The sequence below is a fragment of the Puma concolor genome, chromosome C1, assembly GCF_028749965.1.
Source record: "Puma concolor isolate L17-30 chromosome C1, mPumCon1.1.hap2, whole genome shotgun sequence".
NCBI lineage: Eukaryota > Metazoa > Chordata > Mammalia > Carnivora > Felidae > Puma > Puma concolor.
In genome coordinates this window covers 99,377,845-99,397,620 of record NC_141674.1, presented here as the reverse complement: position 1 = coordinate 99,397,620, position 19,776 = coordinate 99,377,845, and the positions used below count along the sequence as shown (strand labels likewise).

The 19,776-nt window shown below is 46.3% G+C and overlaps 2 protein-coding genes across 2 annotated transcripts in view; one reads left to right on the top strand and one right to left on the bottom strand.

The window, feature by feature from the left end:
• CASQ2 (calsequestrin 2) overlaps positions 1–5,080 on the top strand; it is a 64,019-nt gene extending 58,939 nt beyond the window's left edge. Inside the window, exons 10-11 of the mRNA XM_025934781.2 lie at positions 2,053–2,127; positions 3,683–5,080. Coding sequence (XP_025790566.1) covers positions 2,053–2,127; positions 3,683–3,895 — 288 coding nt within the window. The 3' untranslated portion in view covers positions 3,896–5,080. The remainder of the gene's footprint in view (positions 1–2,052; positions 2,128–3,682) is intronic.
• Positions 5,081–10,925: 5,845 nt separating this feature from the next.
• The window catches only part of VANGL1 (VANGL planar cell polarity protein 1), a 54,437-nt gene continuing 45,586 nt past the window's right edge, over positions 10,926–19,776 (bottom strand). Inside the window, exon 8 of the mRNA XM_086717911.1 lies at positions 10,926–18,087. Within this exon, the coding sequence (XP_086574037.1) occupies positions 17,827–18,087 (261 nt within the window). The 3' untranslated portion in view covers positions 10,926–17,826. The remainder of the gene's footprint in view (positions 18,088–19,776) is intronic.

Sequence of the window (19,776 nt, the reverse complement as noted above, 5' to 3'; positions counted from 1 at the left end):
GGTGTGAATCAGGAGATGCACTTGCAGAAACACGATGACCACCCCCATCCGGTGTGGGAGACCTTGGCCACTGGGGCAACACTGACTTTCGCACTGACACGACTAGACCCAGCACTCACCTCCCTGGAGACCAGGGGTTCCTCTGGCCCACCCATGCGAGTGAGCGGGGTGAATTTCTTCTGCTAGCACGTCCATTGCTGTCCCCATCCCACCACCTCCCTTGCTATCGCCTCCTTCATGTTCTGGGGGAGGGGGGAGCGTCCTTCCAAGGGAACCAGAGTTACTAAGAAATTAAAATCAGACCTGAACATTTTGCATGGAGTTAAGAACTTCATGGAGAGAAGGAGCAAGTTCTTGGAGGGCAAAGACCATCTGCCACGTGCATTGTGTTTTCCCAGGTCCTAGCATTGTTGTATCTAGCACATGTTGAATGTATAAGAAAATCAAAGTCCCAAACTCTTGCTGGTGTCAGTGATCAATGGCCAGAAAGCCTTGATTATGCCTATTTTTATTTTTTTTTTTTAATTTGTTTGAGACAGAAAGAGAGAGGGAGAAGGAGAGGGGGCAGAGGGAAAGAGAGAGAGAATCCCAAGCAGGCTCCACACTCAGCGTGGAGCCCGATGGGGGTGCTCGATCTCACGACCCTGGGATCGTGACCTGAGCCAATTTTTTTCAAATTTTATTTGAGAGAGAGAGGGTTATGCTTACTTTTAAAGAGAATAATAAACAGAATTCATACAGCACACGAGCCCAGTGGTCGTGATAATGGATGTAGCTAATTTACTGTATGCTTGGAACCATAGTAAATTCTTCACACGGATCATCTCATCTAATCCTCCTGACAACACTATGAAGTAGGGACTATCATAATCCCTGTCTGACAGATGAAAAGAAAAACAGCTGGCGAGGTTGAAGCTGCTATGTGGTAGACGTGATATCCTGACCCAGGATTATGTGATGCCAAAATTTTGTCTGCTAGTCAGTGGACTTTAGGATGAGCCAGCTGCTGGTGACCAGTACACATTTAGTTATCATTAGATTATAAACGATAGCCTGTCTTCTTCCCGAAATTACCATTTGTTGCATAGGACACGACGGATCATATCATGATTAAATAGTCAAAATGGAGGGGATTTCATGAGTTTGAGGGTCCTGAAACCCAACCCTACATACAGAGTAAGTGAATCGAAGGCAGAGACTCTCCTGACACCTGAGGTCACTGTCATCATTCTGGGTAATCGTAACAGAGTCATGACCTCCTAAGATCCTAGATATTATGACATTTTTTAGTTAGCCTCTGCCAGACTGTATTTCTAGTTTACCCGGACTGTTTTGTTATGCAGGCTTCCAGATGGCCAGCAGCTCTCCCAACTTGCCCTATGTGTTTGTTTATCTTGGTTTTTACAAAGGAGAAATCTTTAGACTGTCCCGACATCCAGGTTCCTGACTATTCCTCGTCCCCATCAAGCCATATATTTGCCTTGGAGACTTTCTGTCACTGAACATTTGCACTGTCTTAGCCCACGGCCCCTTACTCCTTCAGTCCCCCCCAGTCTAGTCCATGTGGATCCCAAGCCTGGCAACGTACGCCTCCCCCGCCACCAACCCTTTTAATTGGATGGCACTTCACTACCTTCCCAGCCACCTCGTGGATCAGAGTAGTGCAAGGTAAGGGATTTTTAAATGGGCCACTGAAAGAGAAGTGGGGGAAAATGGCTCTCTCGCCACACATAAACTATAAAAGAGCCACAAGTAATTTGGGAATCAACGTCAGACCATCTCTGTAATATTCTTCCTTACAGCTGTAGAAGATTTTATATTACATGTTTTCATAGTTTGTGTTATAACATCTTGTTTTCATACTTCTTTAAAGTGCTTGAGGGCTGAGGCCAAGTCTTCAGTTTTCAAAGTGCCCGCAGATGTTTTGGAGACCTTTAATCAATGGTGACCTATGATGATGGGATGGCAGGTGGGTCCAGCCACAAAATGTGGCTTTAACAGGGAATGCCCTCTGTCTGCTGTCTAATCTCATTTTTTTTGTTGTTGCTTCAGCTTGTTGCCTATTGGGAAAAGACTTTCAAGATTGATCTATTCAAGCCACAGATTGGGGTGGTGAATGTGACAGATGTGAGTATACCCCATGAAAGCTTGCTCAGGCACCCTCAGACTGTCCTGTCCTGACTGGGCCACCACGTATACGAGTCTAGCCTGTCCTGAAATGAAAAACTTGCCAGTGTGGCCCAAGCCTAGTGTCTGAGCCAGTCTTAATCTATGGTTTCATGATTCGCTTCCATGGGCACTTCCTTGGAAATGTATGGCCATGTTTCCTTGCTTACAGGGCCAGCTGTCCTGTTTTACTATTTGGAGCTTTTCACCCAAGTAACCTCTCCTGTGAATTTTCTCCCCAAGCACAACAAACTTTTTTAATGCAAAAGAACCCACACATGAAGCTTCCATTGCACAGTGGCTGATCAGCAAGGGGGCTACAGAAGAAGGGGAGGAAGATCACATAGGAAGAGGGGCCTCTTCTCACCATGCAGGTGCCATTGAACTGAGGGCAGGGAGGCAAGCTGGTGTGGCGGACTGGCAGAGCATGAGGAATTTTAGATCTCAGCCCAGATGTCTGATACAACTCCACCATAAAAAAAAAACAAACAAACAAAAAAAAAAAAACCCAGAAAGGGGTACAGATACAACAGATAATGGGCAAACAATGGACAGAAAGAGATGGTCACAGAGAAGTCATTAGAGCCCTAATTAATGGCGGTGGAAATGCTTGTGAATGGGGCCCAGGTAGCAATGTCCTTTTACCCTGTTGCTGGGCGTCTGGTCACCTGGGGAATTCTGCACTTATTTATTTTCGAAACTGCCTTTTAAATTAATAATAATAAACAAGTTTTAAAATTTGCTCAAGTTAAAACATTTTTAAGTAAAACAGCAGACGATAAGGTGAAAAGCAAAAGTATTTCCCACTGCCCTGACCTTCTTCTTTTTCCCATTCCCTGAGGGAACCACTGGTAAGTGGTTTCATGGCCATCCTACCAGAAATGTCATATACATGTTTGTTCTTATTAAATAGGTGTCTTGTAGATATGCTCATGTAATCAGAGGGGGGAAAAAACCAGTGCAAACATAATTACAATTCATAGTAATACTTGATTTCAATACCCCTGGAAACCGCCCCAATCCTGGCCTGCCTCCCCATCCCAAACACTTTCCACAGTAACAACCTAATGCTTGGGATAAGGAGAGCAGGCAGGTTAGGGTGGGGAGTGCTGGGGATCTGGAGGAACGACTCCAGGGTGGAGAAGCAAGGAAGAAATTCTGGGTGTGTGGGTGGGGGGAGGTGGCATCTTAAGGAGGGGCCGGGTTGAAGCAGCTGCCAGTCTCAGCATGCTGGGCTCCGCCCATTCCCCTGCCAACCCTCCATAGCCCTGCCTCCACACTCTTCCTCCTTCCCCAGAAACCGTTCTGCACAAACTACACACACACACACACACCTCCTTTTATCTTGCACAAGTATGATACTACCCAGAGTGTTCTGCATTGAGGCTTTCGCATTTAACAGTGTGCACACGTCCCTGACAACTGAGCCAGGCTGCTTGGACCCCTCTGGTCTGACTCGTCCTTCCTGCACTCACTCACTCACTCGGTCCCTCGGTCCCTCGGTCCCTCGCTGCAGGCCGACAGCGTCTGGATGGAGATCCCAGATGATGACGACCTGCCCACAGCTGAGGAGCTGGAAGACTGGATCGAGGATGTGCTTTCTGGGAAGATAAACACTGAAGACGATGACAATGAAGATGAGGATGACAGGGATGATGACGAGGATGACGATGACGATGACGACAATTCTGATGAGGATAATGATGACAGCGATGATGATGATGAGTAGCCCCCACCCCGGATGACTGATAAAAGCAAAATCACAGCTACACGACCATGCAGACAGCACGGCGGGGGACAGCACACAGCCCTGGCCTCCGCCCGCCAGCTCCTTCCCCCTTGCCCATCCCTTTCCCCAACCCCTTCTCATCAGGAGCTGTACCATTCAGCAAATGCCTCTAAACCCAGTAATCCCACTCAGCAGGAACAAGTGGGGGAATTATTGCCATGTGGACTGTCTTGATTGTCTTGGAAAAACTCTTGTTCTTTGCCAGACCGTCAGCAGTCGTAGCAGTGCCGGAATCCAGTGGTCTGGTCGAACAATCCCCTGACACCGCTACTCAAGTTTACTTGTTGTCTTTGATGTGACAGTAACAGAATGGACAGCTGGCAAACTCCGAGCATAGAGTGACCTTACAGTCGGAGCCCAGGGAGACCCGCAATTAATCCATTTGGCTCCCGTGCCTAGAACATCAGTGGGGATCCCTCCTCAAGGCAAGAGGTTCTCTCTTAGGGAGGGCTCAGCCTTAGAAACGAGTTTATAAATCAGTTAAACTGATTCTTTCAAATGTAGGTGAGACCATTATGAGCTCAGATCCAAGTGTTGGGATAGCTACCGGGAGGCCTTGAACCCCATGTGTACAGATATCACCATCATTTCTAGTACGTTAGGATCTGGGATCGGAGGTAGATTTGCTTTCTGAACTTCCCTTTAGCGACGACAAATCTTGCACTATGCACAAGGGGGTGGGGAAAGTGGGAGGATTACAGGTTTTTAATTTTTTCTTCTGGGTTCATGCCCCTGATTGAGTCAGCTGGCTTCCTAGTCTGAACTGGGATCTAGATACCCTTCTCTGTTGCTGCTAGTGAGCCCTCCCTTGGGGAGTGAAAGTTGGTTTATCTAGAGGTCAACCAATGCTCCATTTGTCAGCCCTCCCACACTTGCACAGGACAATAGCTAGAGTTCATAATGGCACCCTCAGGCACTGAGAGAATCCCAAAGTGCCTTCAAAACTATCTAGAAGTTACATTGTGCTTGATAGTTTTAGCAGTAAGTGTGCATTATAACGTTCTAATTTATTTTCTCAATCTTTTAACACGTGTAAGACATGGTGCAAATGCTTTGGAAATAGGGTAATCCTTGTATGGAATAGTAGCCAACTAACACTGCCATTAAACTTCTATTTTGAAAATACTGAGACTATCTTGGAAATCCTCGCTTGGTTTTCCTGATCCTGCTCATTCTCTCTTGGTTCCTGTCCTACCTCTCTATTCCCTCTGTTTTCCTTTCTGGCCCCTCTTTCCCTGCCTGCCCTTTAAATGATAGTGTTTCACAGTATCTCTTGACTCTAACTTTCTTCCAAGGTACTATCATCCGTGCCCATCAGCTACCACCTGTGGGCTAATGACGTCCAAGTCTGGGTCTCTAACCTTGACCACTCTCTTAGTTTTAGACCCCATTCATCTTGGTTTGGATGTTGCACAAGCAATGCAAACAACATGGCAAAACCCCAACTCATTACCTTCTCCCCTAAACTTCTCCTCCTCCTCTTCATGGAGTCCCATATTGGAAGAGTGGTATCACTGTGTATCCAATTGTCAAGGTGATCTGAAGGGGCTGCCTTCCCCTCTGCAACCATGGAATTTTGTGCGTACCCCAAACCATGGAAATTGTCCTTAATTGTAACACATAGGAGTGCCTGGGTGGCTCGGTCGGTTGAGCATCCGACTCTTGGTTTCGGCTCAGGTTCATGGTTCGAGCCCCACGCTGGGCTCTGTGCTGACAGTGCAAAGCCTGCTTGGGATTCTGTCTCTCTCCCTCTCTCTCTTTCTCTGCCCTTCCTGTGCTCTCTCTCTCTCTCTCTGCCCTTCCTGTGCTCTCTCTCTCTCTCACAGAATAAATAAATGAACTTAAAAAATCATTTAAATTGTAACACATATTTATGTGCCTGTCTTTTCACTAAACTGTAGGCTTCTTGGAAGCAAGGAATTTATTTATCTTTGTATCCTCAGCAACTAGCACTTTATCCAGCACAAAGTACACACTCGTTTCTTGAACTGGTGGGTGAATGATTGATTCACCAGAATACGTATCATTCCCCAGCGCTGTTGGATAACAATGCTTACAAGGCCTCCCCTTCACAAAGCAAGGCAGACACTTCCCAAGCTGGACTATGTTGTGACCCAGCCAGACCCAACCACACCTCTAATAAGCTCTTGGGGAGGTAAATTTTCAAAGCAATCTTTGAAGCTAATCTTTCAAGTAGTCAAGGAATGTGGTCTGTCATGAAAGTGGTCTGTTCTCCAGCCCAGGAAAAATTCCTTGTTCCTGGAGGCTGAGTAATATGCATTAAGTCTAAATCATGTCGTGGTACTCCCATATTAGAAGCACTGAGTGTTAAGTTAGTACCGTTTGTATGTAGTAGTGCTGTTTAGTTATTGGTCTAAAACCTCTTGAGCTGGTATTTATTGAATGTTTGGTATGTGCCTGGAGCACGATGCTATGTGCTTTACATGTATTATGTCATTTAATCCTCACAAAGTTCTTATTCTCCCCATTTTACAGATGAGGAAGCAAAGACTCAGAGGGCCCAAGGAATTTTCCCAGGGCCACACAAACACTTTAAAGGAGTATAAATATAACTTCATTTTTATACTGAAATCAAGGATTTAAACTAAATCAAATTCCTTAAATTAAGCAAAGGATCCCAGTTCTTTTCCTTGGATAGTGTCCTGAGATGGACGCAAGTGAATGTCCCACAATTCTTTTCGCTGCTTAAGCCAAGATATTCTTTCCCTGGAGGCCGTACTCAACTTATCCCATATTTGAAATGGAGGTTAATTAGAACTGCAAGTTCTGGCCATCCTGTCGGGGAAAAAATTCATTGTGCTATCCAGAATGCACAATCATTTTCAGTGTATTTTTTTAAGTAACATCTCATAGCTAGAAATGAGCTGATCTTTTCCACAATAAGGCTGTGTACTGTCCAGGCCCTAGTGTGTATAATGCAGGAAGCCCATACTAGTAATGTCATTTGTCATAGATCATTACCAAGTAACTTTTGATCAACAATCCTGATACATGCAGACATACTCACCCCTCGTAAGTGCTGGTGGGTCCTGGGGCTCTGCCTTCCAACTTCCCACTCCCACTGGGATTCTCCACCCTGCTCAGTGAGCAGCAGAATATTGTCCTCCAAGCTTATTTAGAAAACACAGATGCCCGTCTCGAGCCCAGACACCCTGATGTGTCATCTACAGAGCTGGAGACTGACCATCTACATTTTAGAGTCACTGGGGACTGACACAAGTCAAGGCTAAGAACCACGGCTCATCCACTCCCCCAGGTGATCTCACTCAGCCTGTGGTTACCAGCATCATGTGTCTCTAGCCAGGCTCTCCTGTTTTCAAACCCTTCACCCCAACCATCTCTCCTGGACAGCTTCATCTGGAGGTCCCCTAGGCACCTAAGATCAATGCAGTTTGGGGGCTTTAAAGATCTCCCCCAAATTAGGTCAAGAAGTCAGCAGTGCAATGTTAGTAATTAATAATAATAATTAATCACCATTATTACAGAAGAGCGGCAATTTGGAGACTAGATATGAGAAGAATGGGCTTCCCAAGCTTCCTGCCTCCAACTGCGGGCTCCCCAAGGGAATCAGACTTGTAGAGAGGACCAAGGCCATTGCCTTTTAGTGGGCGAGGATGGAGGAGAAGAGAAAAAAACCAGACCCTCCACACTAACTTCACCCCCAAGAACTTCACCCCAAGAAATCTGGACAAAGGTCTGTTACCCACTAACCAGGTAACTCGCTCTATCTCAGGACAGGAGTAAGGTTTAGGCAAAAGGCCAGCAGCACGTAGGAAATGATCCTTCTTCATAGAAGCAGAGGAGTGGGGAAGAGGTAGCCCCCTCTGGCAGTGTTCGAGCCAGAAATCTTACAGCCATTCCATTGTGTCCTGCTTCTGCATCAACTAGGGAGCAAGTCCTGGGCTCTCCTCTGCGCCCACCCCTGCTGTGTAACTGAGGCTGTACAATCTCCTACTTGGGTTACAGCAGGGTTCCAACTGCTCTCCCATCTCCAACCCAGCCTGAGTGCTGTGATCAAGTGATCTTTCTAAAATGAAAAACCGATCATGTCACACACATGCTTAAAATTCAGTGGCTCTCTATTCCCAGTAGGTGTTTAAAAAAAAAAAATTTTTTTTTTTTTTCTGACTAGAAGAAGCCAAAGAGTGAGCTATGAATGGAAAGGTCGTTGACTGTGAATGCAGAGCCAGGATGTGTCGTGGGAGGTTGGGGAGGAGAAACGGGATGGGTTTTGTAAAACCCAAAGTCCTTGAAGTGTCTCGCCTCCGTATGAAGAAAGCAAAGTGTGAGTAGCGCTGACTGATGCTGGCGGGATCCGGGATCCTGGATTAGGAAAGCATCGGACGAGACGGGGTGATTTCTGCTGCCTACGTGGAGTGTCTGTCTTGGAATTATGGCGTCCACATGCCCCATTTGGGATTATAGCGCCCAGTGGTTGTTTTATCAGAAGTTGTTTTATCAGCACCACTGGCAACAGGCTACGGGGTCAGGTGTACCTTTGTAATTGGTAAAGGCCAGTTTCCTTTGCAGGACACTCAAGGTCTATGTGTGTTGCCTTTTATCCACCTTATCAGCCTCATCTCCCATGATGCTTCCCGACCACCTGCCTCCTCTATTCTTAGAAGCTAAAGTCTGTGGAAACTTCCTGGCTGCTTAACAGCTCCAAGCCTTGGCTCATGCTATTCCGTCTACTGGAATGCCTGTCCTTTCCCATCTGTGCCTGCCTGGCGGACTCCCAACTATCTTACCTTAAGTATAAAGTAGGGTGCATCCTATGACTCTTCTGTGACTCTTGGAGCTAACTGGCCACCTCATCTGCTGAGCCCTCACTGCACCCTGTGTCAAGTTCTCTTATAGAAACTACAATTTATTATGCTTTTATGTGTACGTCTATTCGTTTGAAAGCAACCTTGGGGAAAAGACTTTGTCTAATTCTGTTCTATCCTCAGTGCCTAAGTTCTGATAGGTACTTAATAAACTTGTTTGACTAAGTACTCTCTAAGCCCTACGCAAAGCTAATTTAACAGTGATTAGCACCGCTAAGAATGTGCTAGTGATTATCAAAAGCTATTAGTACCATTAAGAATATGCTGGTGATTATCCAAAGTCATGCAGGGACTTTTTGGCAATGCTGTCATCTGTTCAGTGTTGCTTCGGAGAGCCAACTGCTAAAAAGCATAGAGTAGAATAGAATAGAGTAAAATAGAATAAAATAAAATAAAATAAAAAATAAAATATAAAATAAAATATAAAATAAAATAAAATAAAATACGAACACAGGAACTCTTTGGCTCAGTGAGGAAGCTTCCGATGTGTGAAGTTCTTTAGTCAGGTAAGCACAGTCACCTAGAAATACAGGCACCACGACGGGAAGCAAAGTGGCATGGGATGGCAGCAGAAATCCCAGACCCCACTCTCCGGGAACAGGATAACCACAGCCACCTGACTGCGCATTTATTGTAATGCATCTGCAGACCCACATGCTTGCAAGGTGAACGAAGGACCTCTTTGGAATTTTAACAGTCTGAACTCTTCAGAGTAGCGATGGCTAGAATGCTCAAGGTTAACCCTAGGACCCTACAAAACACCAATGATTCCCTTAAAATAATCACATGTGATTAGATTTTGGCTGGTAGCTTCAGCCCTGAATATGCTATTGTGTTCTCATTCACTCATTCGCTCAAGTATTCAATCAACGGCCCTTTGACGCTTGTTCACACGTGCAGATCACAGAAGGCAGAAATGAGTGGGTGAGATGGGAGTGCTGAGCAAAAAGCTAGAAAAGGAAAATGTTTAAAGAAGCTTGTGTCAGTCCTACAAATGCATCATCATCTTGTCTGAAATAGTACAAATTCTCAGAACCTCAGTAACACATTCAACTGTAAATACAGAGAACATACCCAAAAGTCGAATGCAGTTTTTGTTTTTCTAGGTCAACCTTAGCCTGTATAACCAGAAGATGCTTGCGTGACACGTTGACAACAGCAGGGAACTGCCAAGTCTCTCCGGAAGCAGGGACAATGCCCATGTCACGCCACTGCTGGTGAGCCCGGTCTCCGGCACTGGGCGTGCAGGCAGTGACTTAACTGGTGCCATTCTGGTATCTCTCACTCCACTTCCGTAATCTGATAGTTTATCATCTGATGTTCTCAAAACTCTTCCAAAATTCCATAGCAATAGAATGGGTAGTGAATGAAAAAGAGAGGACTCTTCGGTTTATGTCTGCAGGCAACTTTAATCTTTTCTCCAGCAGGGTTTGCTTGTGCAGATATAAAGTATGCACGTCTTGGCCGATGGCCCAGAGAAACAGAATTTGTCAATAATCTATACAGTGAATATCTTCAAATCAATTGCTTTCTCTGACCCCTGTCCATGCAACAGGTGAGAATTTGATTGTGTGCTATCAGCATTCTATCCAGGTAAAAAGTAGCTGAGTGTAGCAGAAGGCAAGTTCCAACATTTCTTTGGAAAATAATCAAGTTCCTTTTAAATAGACCTACCTATCTGAAATCCCTCAATAATTAACATTGAATTACCAAACCACTCACCAAAACAATCCAATATTTACCAACAAATCCAGGGTCTGACACTTTTCTTCCTCCCTACTTAACTCCAGGATCTTCTTTCACTTGATTTATTCAAAAGGCCCATTTGATCTTCTTTTTTAGAGCCTACGATTTTAATGTCCAGTTATCTATTCATTTTAAAACATTCTCTTGAGCATAAAATGATCACAACAGATAGTTTTCATTACAGTGGCAATCCACATTTCATTCAATCTATCATTATAATTGTCTTGGTTTTCACGGAACCTTGATGTGTTTTTATGAGGGTATCAAAATCATACAAGAGCGCAAATGTTCCCTAAAAAAAAAAAAAAACAAAAACAAAAACAAAACACCAAACAACTTTTTAGATTGAAATAATCACATGAAAAAAAGAAGCCAAATACAATTTGGGAGTTCAGTTTATTTTTCAAGTTTTACAGTATAAAAAAATGCAACATGTAAAATGTTTTAACAGTTAATTGGGATTGGGGGTGGGACCCAAAAGGGGACCAAATGACTTGGCTGCCAGGTACGCCGTGTCAGCTGTAAACACTAACATTGGTACTGATAGATGTCACAATGAGAAGACATCTCCTAGGATACACCTTGTGCATGTGTGTAAGTGTCCTCGTGCGGATGATTGCTGGTTGATCCATTCATTTAGATGTTCGAAAGGCCTCATCAGAGCCTATTCAGAAGTTCTCATACATACGTGGTGACAGGAGCAGAGACTGATTAGCAAAACTGCCCCCTCCCGGTTACAAAAAGCACAGTATCAACTACCAAGAAAGAACGCAAAGTCCCCCGGCCCCGTTTTTGCACAAACCATTCTGGCTCCCTCAGACAGAGACAGATGGTTTTGTCATGGAATCTTCCGGGTTGTAGATCCACAAGTGAAAATTTCTTTCAATACAAAAGCAATTTGTTGGCAAATGAACTTCTCTGAAGACCTGACTCGGCCCTGCTGGCCTTCTCTCTAGAGTCTTTGTTGAGTAAGTGGTCATTCACCAGGTGAGTGATGTTCACCACCCCCATGAGTCGGGACCCAGCCGTTCTCATTCTGGCTAGTGTCCTGTACTCTACACAACAGTTGTACTCACAAACGACTGCTTGGACATCAAGTTTGGGTAATGTCACAATTTAGGGATCTCAGGGGAGTTTGCTATTTAACTAAACCCTACAGCAAATCCATTATAAAAATAAGGAATTACCACCAGAGTTCGAATTTTACGATCGTTTTTCTTGAAGAATGATGAACCACGTGAAGCGAATATTCCATTGTTTCTATAACGGAGGGGCACCTCTTCCTACCTGGCCCCTGCAATGGTGACAGTGTGCAACGATCTGAATTCCCTATGACGTGAGTCAAACTAGACTTGTCACCCACAGATCCCATGCCTGGGTCCCATCACTAATTCCCTGAGCGACAGTCTCTGGTCCTCAGAGATGAAGCTTTCCTAGGCTTTGGGCTTTTGGGGGGCTTAACGACTCCTAAATGACCAGCTCCTTTAGAATGAAAGCTCATGTTACATGGGCAAACTCCAATAAATATAAGCAAACACAAAACCAGACAACTGTACATTCAAATATCTGTATGCAAAACTTATTTCAGTGCCGAAAGAAGTGCCAAAGACACTCTGAAGACCAAAGCCTTGGCATTTATCACATTTGTCCCACTGCGCCCCACCTCTCCCAGGCTCAAGGTAAGAGTGTTTTTATTCCCCTAAGTCAAACCACTGGTGTTTTCAAGCTGCGAGACTTCGTAATTGTAGATCCTTAGTGCCATATTGGAAGTAACCTTTCACTTAATGCTTCGGCTGTTAGAGATCTGTTGTTGTATCGGGGAAACTCTAAAACAACCCATTAAAAGAGATTTATTTTACAGGTGAGACAAAGCAAACTGGATTATCTAAATAAAAATGGGACAAGGCCTGGCAAGGGAGACTCACAGAGTCCCCAAATTCTATTTTATTTAGCAGTTTTACAGTTTCTTTTCTACCCTTTGGAAATCTGTGCCAATCCCTAAGGAGCAGCCATGCTGAGAAATGGGAGCCCCATCTTTGTTTTCCTGTCCTTTATGGAAAGCAAACAGCAGGAGAGAAAAAGGTAGTCTGTACTCCAAGGAACCAAACTTAAAGGCATCGGAAGAGAGGAAAACTGCGTTTCCAGAGTTCTGTTTCATCAGTTCTGTTAAAACTGTTGAGGGCAACTGTGGGGAAAAAGGGTGGGGTGCAAAGTGCTTGCTGAGAGCACCGATGTCACGGGGAGGCCAGGGACCCCCACTTCCAGAGCTCCTGAGGCGGGGCCTGTGGGTGGTCTTTCTCCCACCCTAACCAGGTGAAGCAGAGCACCAGCGAGAAGCTTCCTCAGCTCAGGAAGAAGCCTGGTCCGCCCGCTGCCCACCTGCCCAAGCCAGCAGGATGGAGGCAGAGGGCCAGAGGGGCAAAAGCAAAGGGTGGCCGCCAGAACAACAGCACCTTGGTCGCGCTGGTTTTCCTGGGGGCGGGGCATTCTCAAATTCTTTCAATTAGAAATCGCAAGAAACATGCCAGCACCATAGAGAGGTTCCCCCTGGGGCCACAGCTCTGGTGCAAAGTGCAAGAATCGAAGGGATTCCACCACCTCAAGGAACCCTCACCCCCAGGTTCAGATTCAAGGTCAAGTGTCCTCAGGTCCCTCCTCCACATCCCCAGATGCCAGATCATTTAGATCACACCTCGAGGTACAGAGAGCGAGGGGCTGGAATCAGACATTAGGTTTGAAATCCCATTCACTAGCCACGAGACCTGAGACTGGTCCCCCCCTCCCTGATTGTCCTCCTTCTCACCTGTTAAACTGAGATCGCCCTGCCTCCAAGGAGTTCCCGTTCTAGAACAGCACCTGACGTGATACCTGGGACACAGTGTCAGCACCCTTCTCTTCCTTGTCTGACCAAAATATGTTTTGTCAAAAACATGACCTGAAATCTAATTTTCTAGGCATCAACTTGGTTAAAGTGCAATACAGCAACTTCAATGTAGTGTCTAAATTGCCTTCACTACTGCCCTGAATACCATTTAAGAACTGTGCTATGGGCTTAAGAATGACTCATATTTTATTAACGATGGAATGTGATCACAAGGTTTCATAGTAAATTCACAGTAGTGATTTATTATTTTTTTTTTTGTAACAAGATCCATAAAGCATAAACACTACCCAGAAATACTTACATCACTTTATAATCGCAGGATCGCTGCTGGACTATTTAAATATTATGTTAACATTTCTGTGCTACTTTTAGTAATCAGTCTTATCTTTTTTTATGAAGCTCAGTTTTTAAGTTATATTCAGAAACATAGAATAAGGCTTCCAAGGTAGTGAACTTGGAACAGTGATTATCAGAAAGCTTGACCTTTCTTTCTCTGCTTCTTACTGTTTTCAGGTCATAGGGTCCTGAGGCAGGAGAGAGTCTAATGGATTGTCTGCAGGACATCAAAATTTCCAGAAGACACTTCTATGCTAAAGCCATTTACTCCTGGGGAGAAGCCAGTATAACTGATGGAAAGGAATATAGGAGCCAAGGGAGAAATAACGGACTTTAGAGAAGCCTTCCGAAGGATTGGGTGCTGTTAGGAACTCTCTCCGCCATAGGGTTTGGGGGAAACACAGACACCCTCAAGACACTCATCCATACAAACACACGCATCAATTACCTGCTGACAGAACTAACCCATCTATAGACAACACAGATGTTCAGATGGCTAACATATAAACCAGACGCCGCCTGTCTCGTAAATTACCCTCAAGAGAAATGCACACAGATATGGAAACACATACCCACAAAAAAGTGTGCGTCCCCATTTAGGGAACGCTACATCACAGAGCCCAGCCAGAGGGCGTGTGAACCAAGGGCCCGATTCTCTTGGTTTTGTGGAGTGACTAACACTCACTTCCCCAGGCGCCGGGGGTGGGGGTGAGGAGAGTCAGGGTAATTAATTCCTGCCATCTCGACAGAGGACTTGCCACAGAGATACAGCCGTATCTAAACACATGCACGCAAAATGAAGGGGAGCCATGAGTAGGGTGAGAGGGGAGAGGGACACCTCATCTCATCACCCCCACACACACTGAAAAGGCGCTTGAACTCCAGCAATGAGCCACAATGCTGCATGTGTGCATGTGCGCGCGCGCGCACACACACACACACACACACACACACACACACACACACACACACACCCCTCCCCACCCCTCCAGGGCCACCTACCTCCACCCGCCTCTGCACAGAGTCTCTCCTGGCCGTAGATGTGAAAGGGAAGGACAGAGAGGGAAGACGATGAGAGCCAGGCAAAAACCTGGCCAAGCATTTTCTCAAGGGCTTTGTGAACTTCAGCATTAAGTATTCTGGCTTCTGACTTAACCAATAACGCAGAGGATGAATAAACCACAAAGCCTTAGAGTTCCTTCCCCCTCTAGGAATGCAGACTTTTTAACTGTAACATGCAGTTCGTGGACGATTGAAAATTATAATCACCATCAGAAGTAGGCACCGAAGAACAAAAATTACCCACTGGTTAAAACAGCAGCAGGGAACAGAGTGATCTCAGGCACGCACTCCTCATCGGGGTCCTCTACTCCTCACATTGAACATTCATGTTTTAATACCTTAGGCTGAAAGTTATAGAAAATCTATAAACATTTAAGGCAAATGAAATCCTGACTCCTCTAATGTGAAGTCTCCTATATTTTACTAGCCCTCAGGCAGTTTACCCTCTTTTAAAAAGAATAGCCTATTGGTTCCATGGACTGAAATGAAAACGCATCATTTTCGATTGTGTGACGCAGCTTTCTGAAACCTTCAATCTCTTTAATGTCATTTACAATGTTCCCACTGCACCAGCAACTCGAGTTATTAAGGTTTTGAAAGTGCAAAGGCTTTATCCAAAGATCCTGCATTTTATTTTGTTCTTCTTTCAAAGGGGACTCAATACGAAGCCAGTGTCAAAAATCGATATCCAATTTAAAACCGAAACAATAATTTCAGAAAGGCTGACATTCTCCTATGCAAAGACTGGGGGGAGGGAGGATGGGGGGAGGGGAGAGAGAAAACAAATTCCTTAATTTAAACCCTTTTTCACCCTGCTGGGAATACATGCACCAAGGCAGTGACGCCAACGTAACTCCTGGGCTGGGGACTTAAGATCGGGTCGGAGGCACAGTATTTTAGAACGTTGATGAACAGTGTCATTACGAACTACGTGTCCTGTATATGAACTCTACGGACTTACGGCGTCTCCAGCCGCTGTGTCCCTCCCTGATGCAGAAGCCTCTGACACCCTTAGCCTAGGACATTAGAACTGCTGCACAGCCAAAGTCTCATCCACTTACACCTTTCCTCGCCCCATCTCCCAAAATAGATTTCCTGAGAAAGATATCATAAGGAATGTCCAGTTTGAAAGGACCTAAAGGCAACAGCTAGGAAAAAAGCACCATGGTTACATGGTATGTGTTTTTCATAAACAGAACCATGTAGTGACACAGCACATCCTGGCTCCAGGCCACACTGACTGGTGTCTCCTTTCTACTTTTCCAACACTTGTCTTTTTAAGCAGAAGGCTGTTGATTCGAGAATGCTGTTTACTTTTTCAGGTACAGGTGCGTTACCAATATGCAAAGCCAATTGTGATTTTCAAAAATGATACACAAATACTGCACCACTTTTGGAACGCACAGCCCAGTAAGGGTATGTGCCAACACACACAGAGAACATTCCGACAGCACTCTCCTTTTCCAAAGCGAGGTGATTGAATACCCCCAACTTCGTGGGAAAAGCAAGGCCAAATACTTTGTAAAGGTTTGCCATGATACAGGAAGGCAGACGGAGGCACAGACAGGGGCTCCCTTACAGCAGGCCTCCGCCGGGTCAGCTTGCCACAACCCCCACCCCCAAGCCGTGGCTGCTCCCTCTGGCCAGGGGTGAGCCCGCTGAAACCAGCGGCATTTCAGAAACTGATCACAGATGAATGGCCCGGGATCCTAAGACTGGCTCCCTCCCTTTCCTTCTCCCAAGCTCGGCCGCTTACCCAATCCCTCTCCCCACTTTCCCAATAACTACAAGAAATTCCAGCACCAGGGCCAAAGCAGCTCCTTCCCTGGTGCTAAGTGGCAGAGGTGACGAGTTGCACAGTGATGGTGGTCAGAAAGCAGGGAGCGGACAGCAGCAGCTGTCACTGCGCCGGGCACTGTCTGGTCTCCCGTGGCAGGGCAGCCGGCTCTGAAGCTTTGGCGCGGACTCATCTCCGCGGGAAATGAGAGGCTCCGAGCTGCACCTGCCAGTCCCTGAGTCCCGGTGTCAGTCTTCCGCCTGGTCCCTATGAGCAGCCGGGAGGAGGACCGGGAGGGGAGGGGCTCCCACTGCAGCCTGGGAGGGACAGCCCAGCAGGCTTGCTCGCCCTGTGTTCTAGCTGGTAGGCACTCTACGCTTCCCTGTGCAAACAATCCCCGGGGCCCACTGGAGGCGGCGCACAAAGCCTGCGAGCCCGCGTGAAGAGCCAGGTCCCGGCAGCCTTCCCTGGCCGGTGTGTGGTGCGTGCAGGGGAGGGCAGGTGGAGGGAGATGGGTGGGCAATCGTGGGGTCAGGAAAGGTCTACCTGCTCGACTCGAGGGAAGCAGGGTCAGAAACAGGACAGGCAGGTTTTCTCTTTGGGGGAGAAAACAACATAAAACCACGTAGAGCTGTAAACGGATAGTGCACATTTTCTGTCGTGACCTCTCTCTGCAGCACTTAAGGCAACAAAGAACAAAGATGAAGGCAGGCGTTTCCTGAACGGCCCGTGGCTCCCGTGGGTGATGTGGTGCTGGACGTTTACTTACACAAACACATATGTGGACATGTCGCGTCTGGTTTCCCCGAACAGAATAAAGATGTGTCCCCCGGGAGCTCTACCAGGGGGTGGACCAGAAGTGACAGGAGGGTGTGGTCCTGGACGACAGGCGGGGACTAGATGCTGTAAGGCGAGGCTCCTGAGAGCCACCAGCTCCGCTTTGGTTTACAGCTGTCACAGAAGCGCCAGGGAACAGCTTCTAGAGAAGTCCCATCCACAGAAGTCAGATGTCGCCAGTCACTGTTTTCCAGGGTGGACATCCCCTGCTTCCTTCCAAATAAAGTGCGGATGGTGAAAGGACACTGGTCTATCATCTGCCAGTTTCAGTCAGCGATGAAGAAGAATAAAAAAGGATGCCCCTCTGGTATACATATATATATATATATATATATCTCATATATTCTTTTTTTTTTGTAATAAAGCCACAAATATAAAACTTTTAAACTGAGGTCTCAGACTGTAAGCGAAGGACAAATTTGTGAGATTTGGGGTCTATGAACTCTTCCGAGAGTACGATGAATGGAATTTTCTTCACATTGACCACGAGGCTGAAGTCCAAGCATTTGAGGACGAAAACGATTCCATCCCGTAGTCCGTTAGTGACAGCCTCGTCACTGACCAGTCTCCACTGCGTCGAGAGCCAGCGCTCCTTGTCATACTGCAGGGTGGGGCCTGCGCTGAGGTAACGTTCCAGAAAGGCCTGGAAAAGAGGGGAAAGGCCATCAGGGAAGAATCACCCCACGCCCATGGCAGTGCCACCAGGGGCCTATTCATCCTGTGCCGATGAAAATGTTTCCCAGCAAACCAAGATGGAACCCAGCTTATCATACCGTATTCCCATCAGACCCTCACAACGGAGACCTTGTTGGGTAGGGAAACCTCCTTGGACTTCCTCATTCCCCTCTGCCAACTTCCAACCAGAGGTGGGGGGGCGGGGTGGGGGTGGTGGTGGCTGGCATCCGAATCTGCCCGGAAGCCATCGCTGAGGCACCAGCCCAGCCAAGGCTCGGCCCCACCACACATGCCATCACTTGTCCCTGTGCTGGCCTGCCTCCTCTTGCACGGACAGTTCCTCAGGGCAAGGGCTGGCCCCGAGGGACACTGGGGAAATGTAGGCCTAACACATAAAAGGATATACTTGCGCGCTTGAAAATGCATGCTGTACCACTCACAGGTTGTGTGACTGTGGACAAGTCATTTAACCTCCCTGTAAGTGGAGAGTAACAGCTCCTAACTCACAGGGCCGCTGTGGGGATGAAAAGATTACCTCCAACCATCGCATGGCACAAGGGAAACCCAACCAGTGTGAGCAATGGTGATCTCCCGTGGGACCAATGTGCACAGGGCAAGTCCGAGGGATGCCAGAGCCCATGTCCTTGTCCTTCTGCTCCAACAGTGCTTAGCTCCTTAGCTCCTGGGAGTTCTTGGACAGCACCCCCTGCCCCCGTTCCGCCCCAAATGGTGTCCACATGCACTGTTCCTCCTGGGCATTTACATCTCCTCAGACCACCACCTGAACCTTTGGACACATGAACACACCCTCCTCCAAGCACTTATAATCACTGGCCTGACTCCCGTGTGACATTCGGCTCAGCAGTGTATTAAATCAATAAATACACTGATTAAGCTGCAAGAAAAGAATGAGCCAGCAATTCAGACAGGATATATGGGGATATAGCACTCTGGTCCTAGACACAGGATGGTTTCTATGTGCATCCCCTTCCTTCTATACCTCACTCTGCTGCCAAGTATATTATTTCTGATCTGTACGCTTATATTCTAAGGCGGGAAGTACAGCCATGCCTCAACATCCTTCTAATATAAAAATAGCTCTTACGGGGGCACCTGGGTGGCCTTGTCGGTTAAGCGTCCGACTCTTGATTTTGGCTCAGGTCATGATCTTACGGTTTCTGAGATTGAGCCCCTGCTTAAGATTCTCTCTCTCCTTCTGAGCATCTGGATGGCTCTGTCGGTGAAGCATCCGACTTTGGTTCAGGTCACGATCTCATGGTTTGTGAGTTCAAGTCCTGCGTCGGGCTCTGTGCTGACAGCTCAGATTCTATGCCTGCTTCAGATTCTCTGTCTCCCTCTCTCTCTGCCCCTTCCCCACTCATGCTGTCTCTCTCTCAAAAATAAACATTTAAAAAAAATTTTTTTAAGATTCTCTTTCTCTCTCTGCCCCTCCCCTGCTCATCCTCTCTCTCTCTCTCTCTCTCACAAAAAAGAAACAGCTCTTATGAATCATGAGAAAAAGAAATAACTCAGCAATTAGAGAAATGAAATTAATAATTTATAGAATAAATATTAATAGAAAATTAACATAGTAAAAAAGATGTTCTACCACATTAATAATTCAAGAAACAGGAATTAAAATGAAAAATATTTTTTT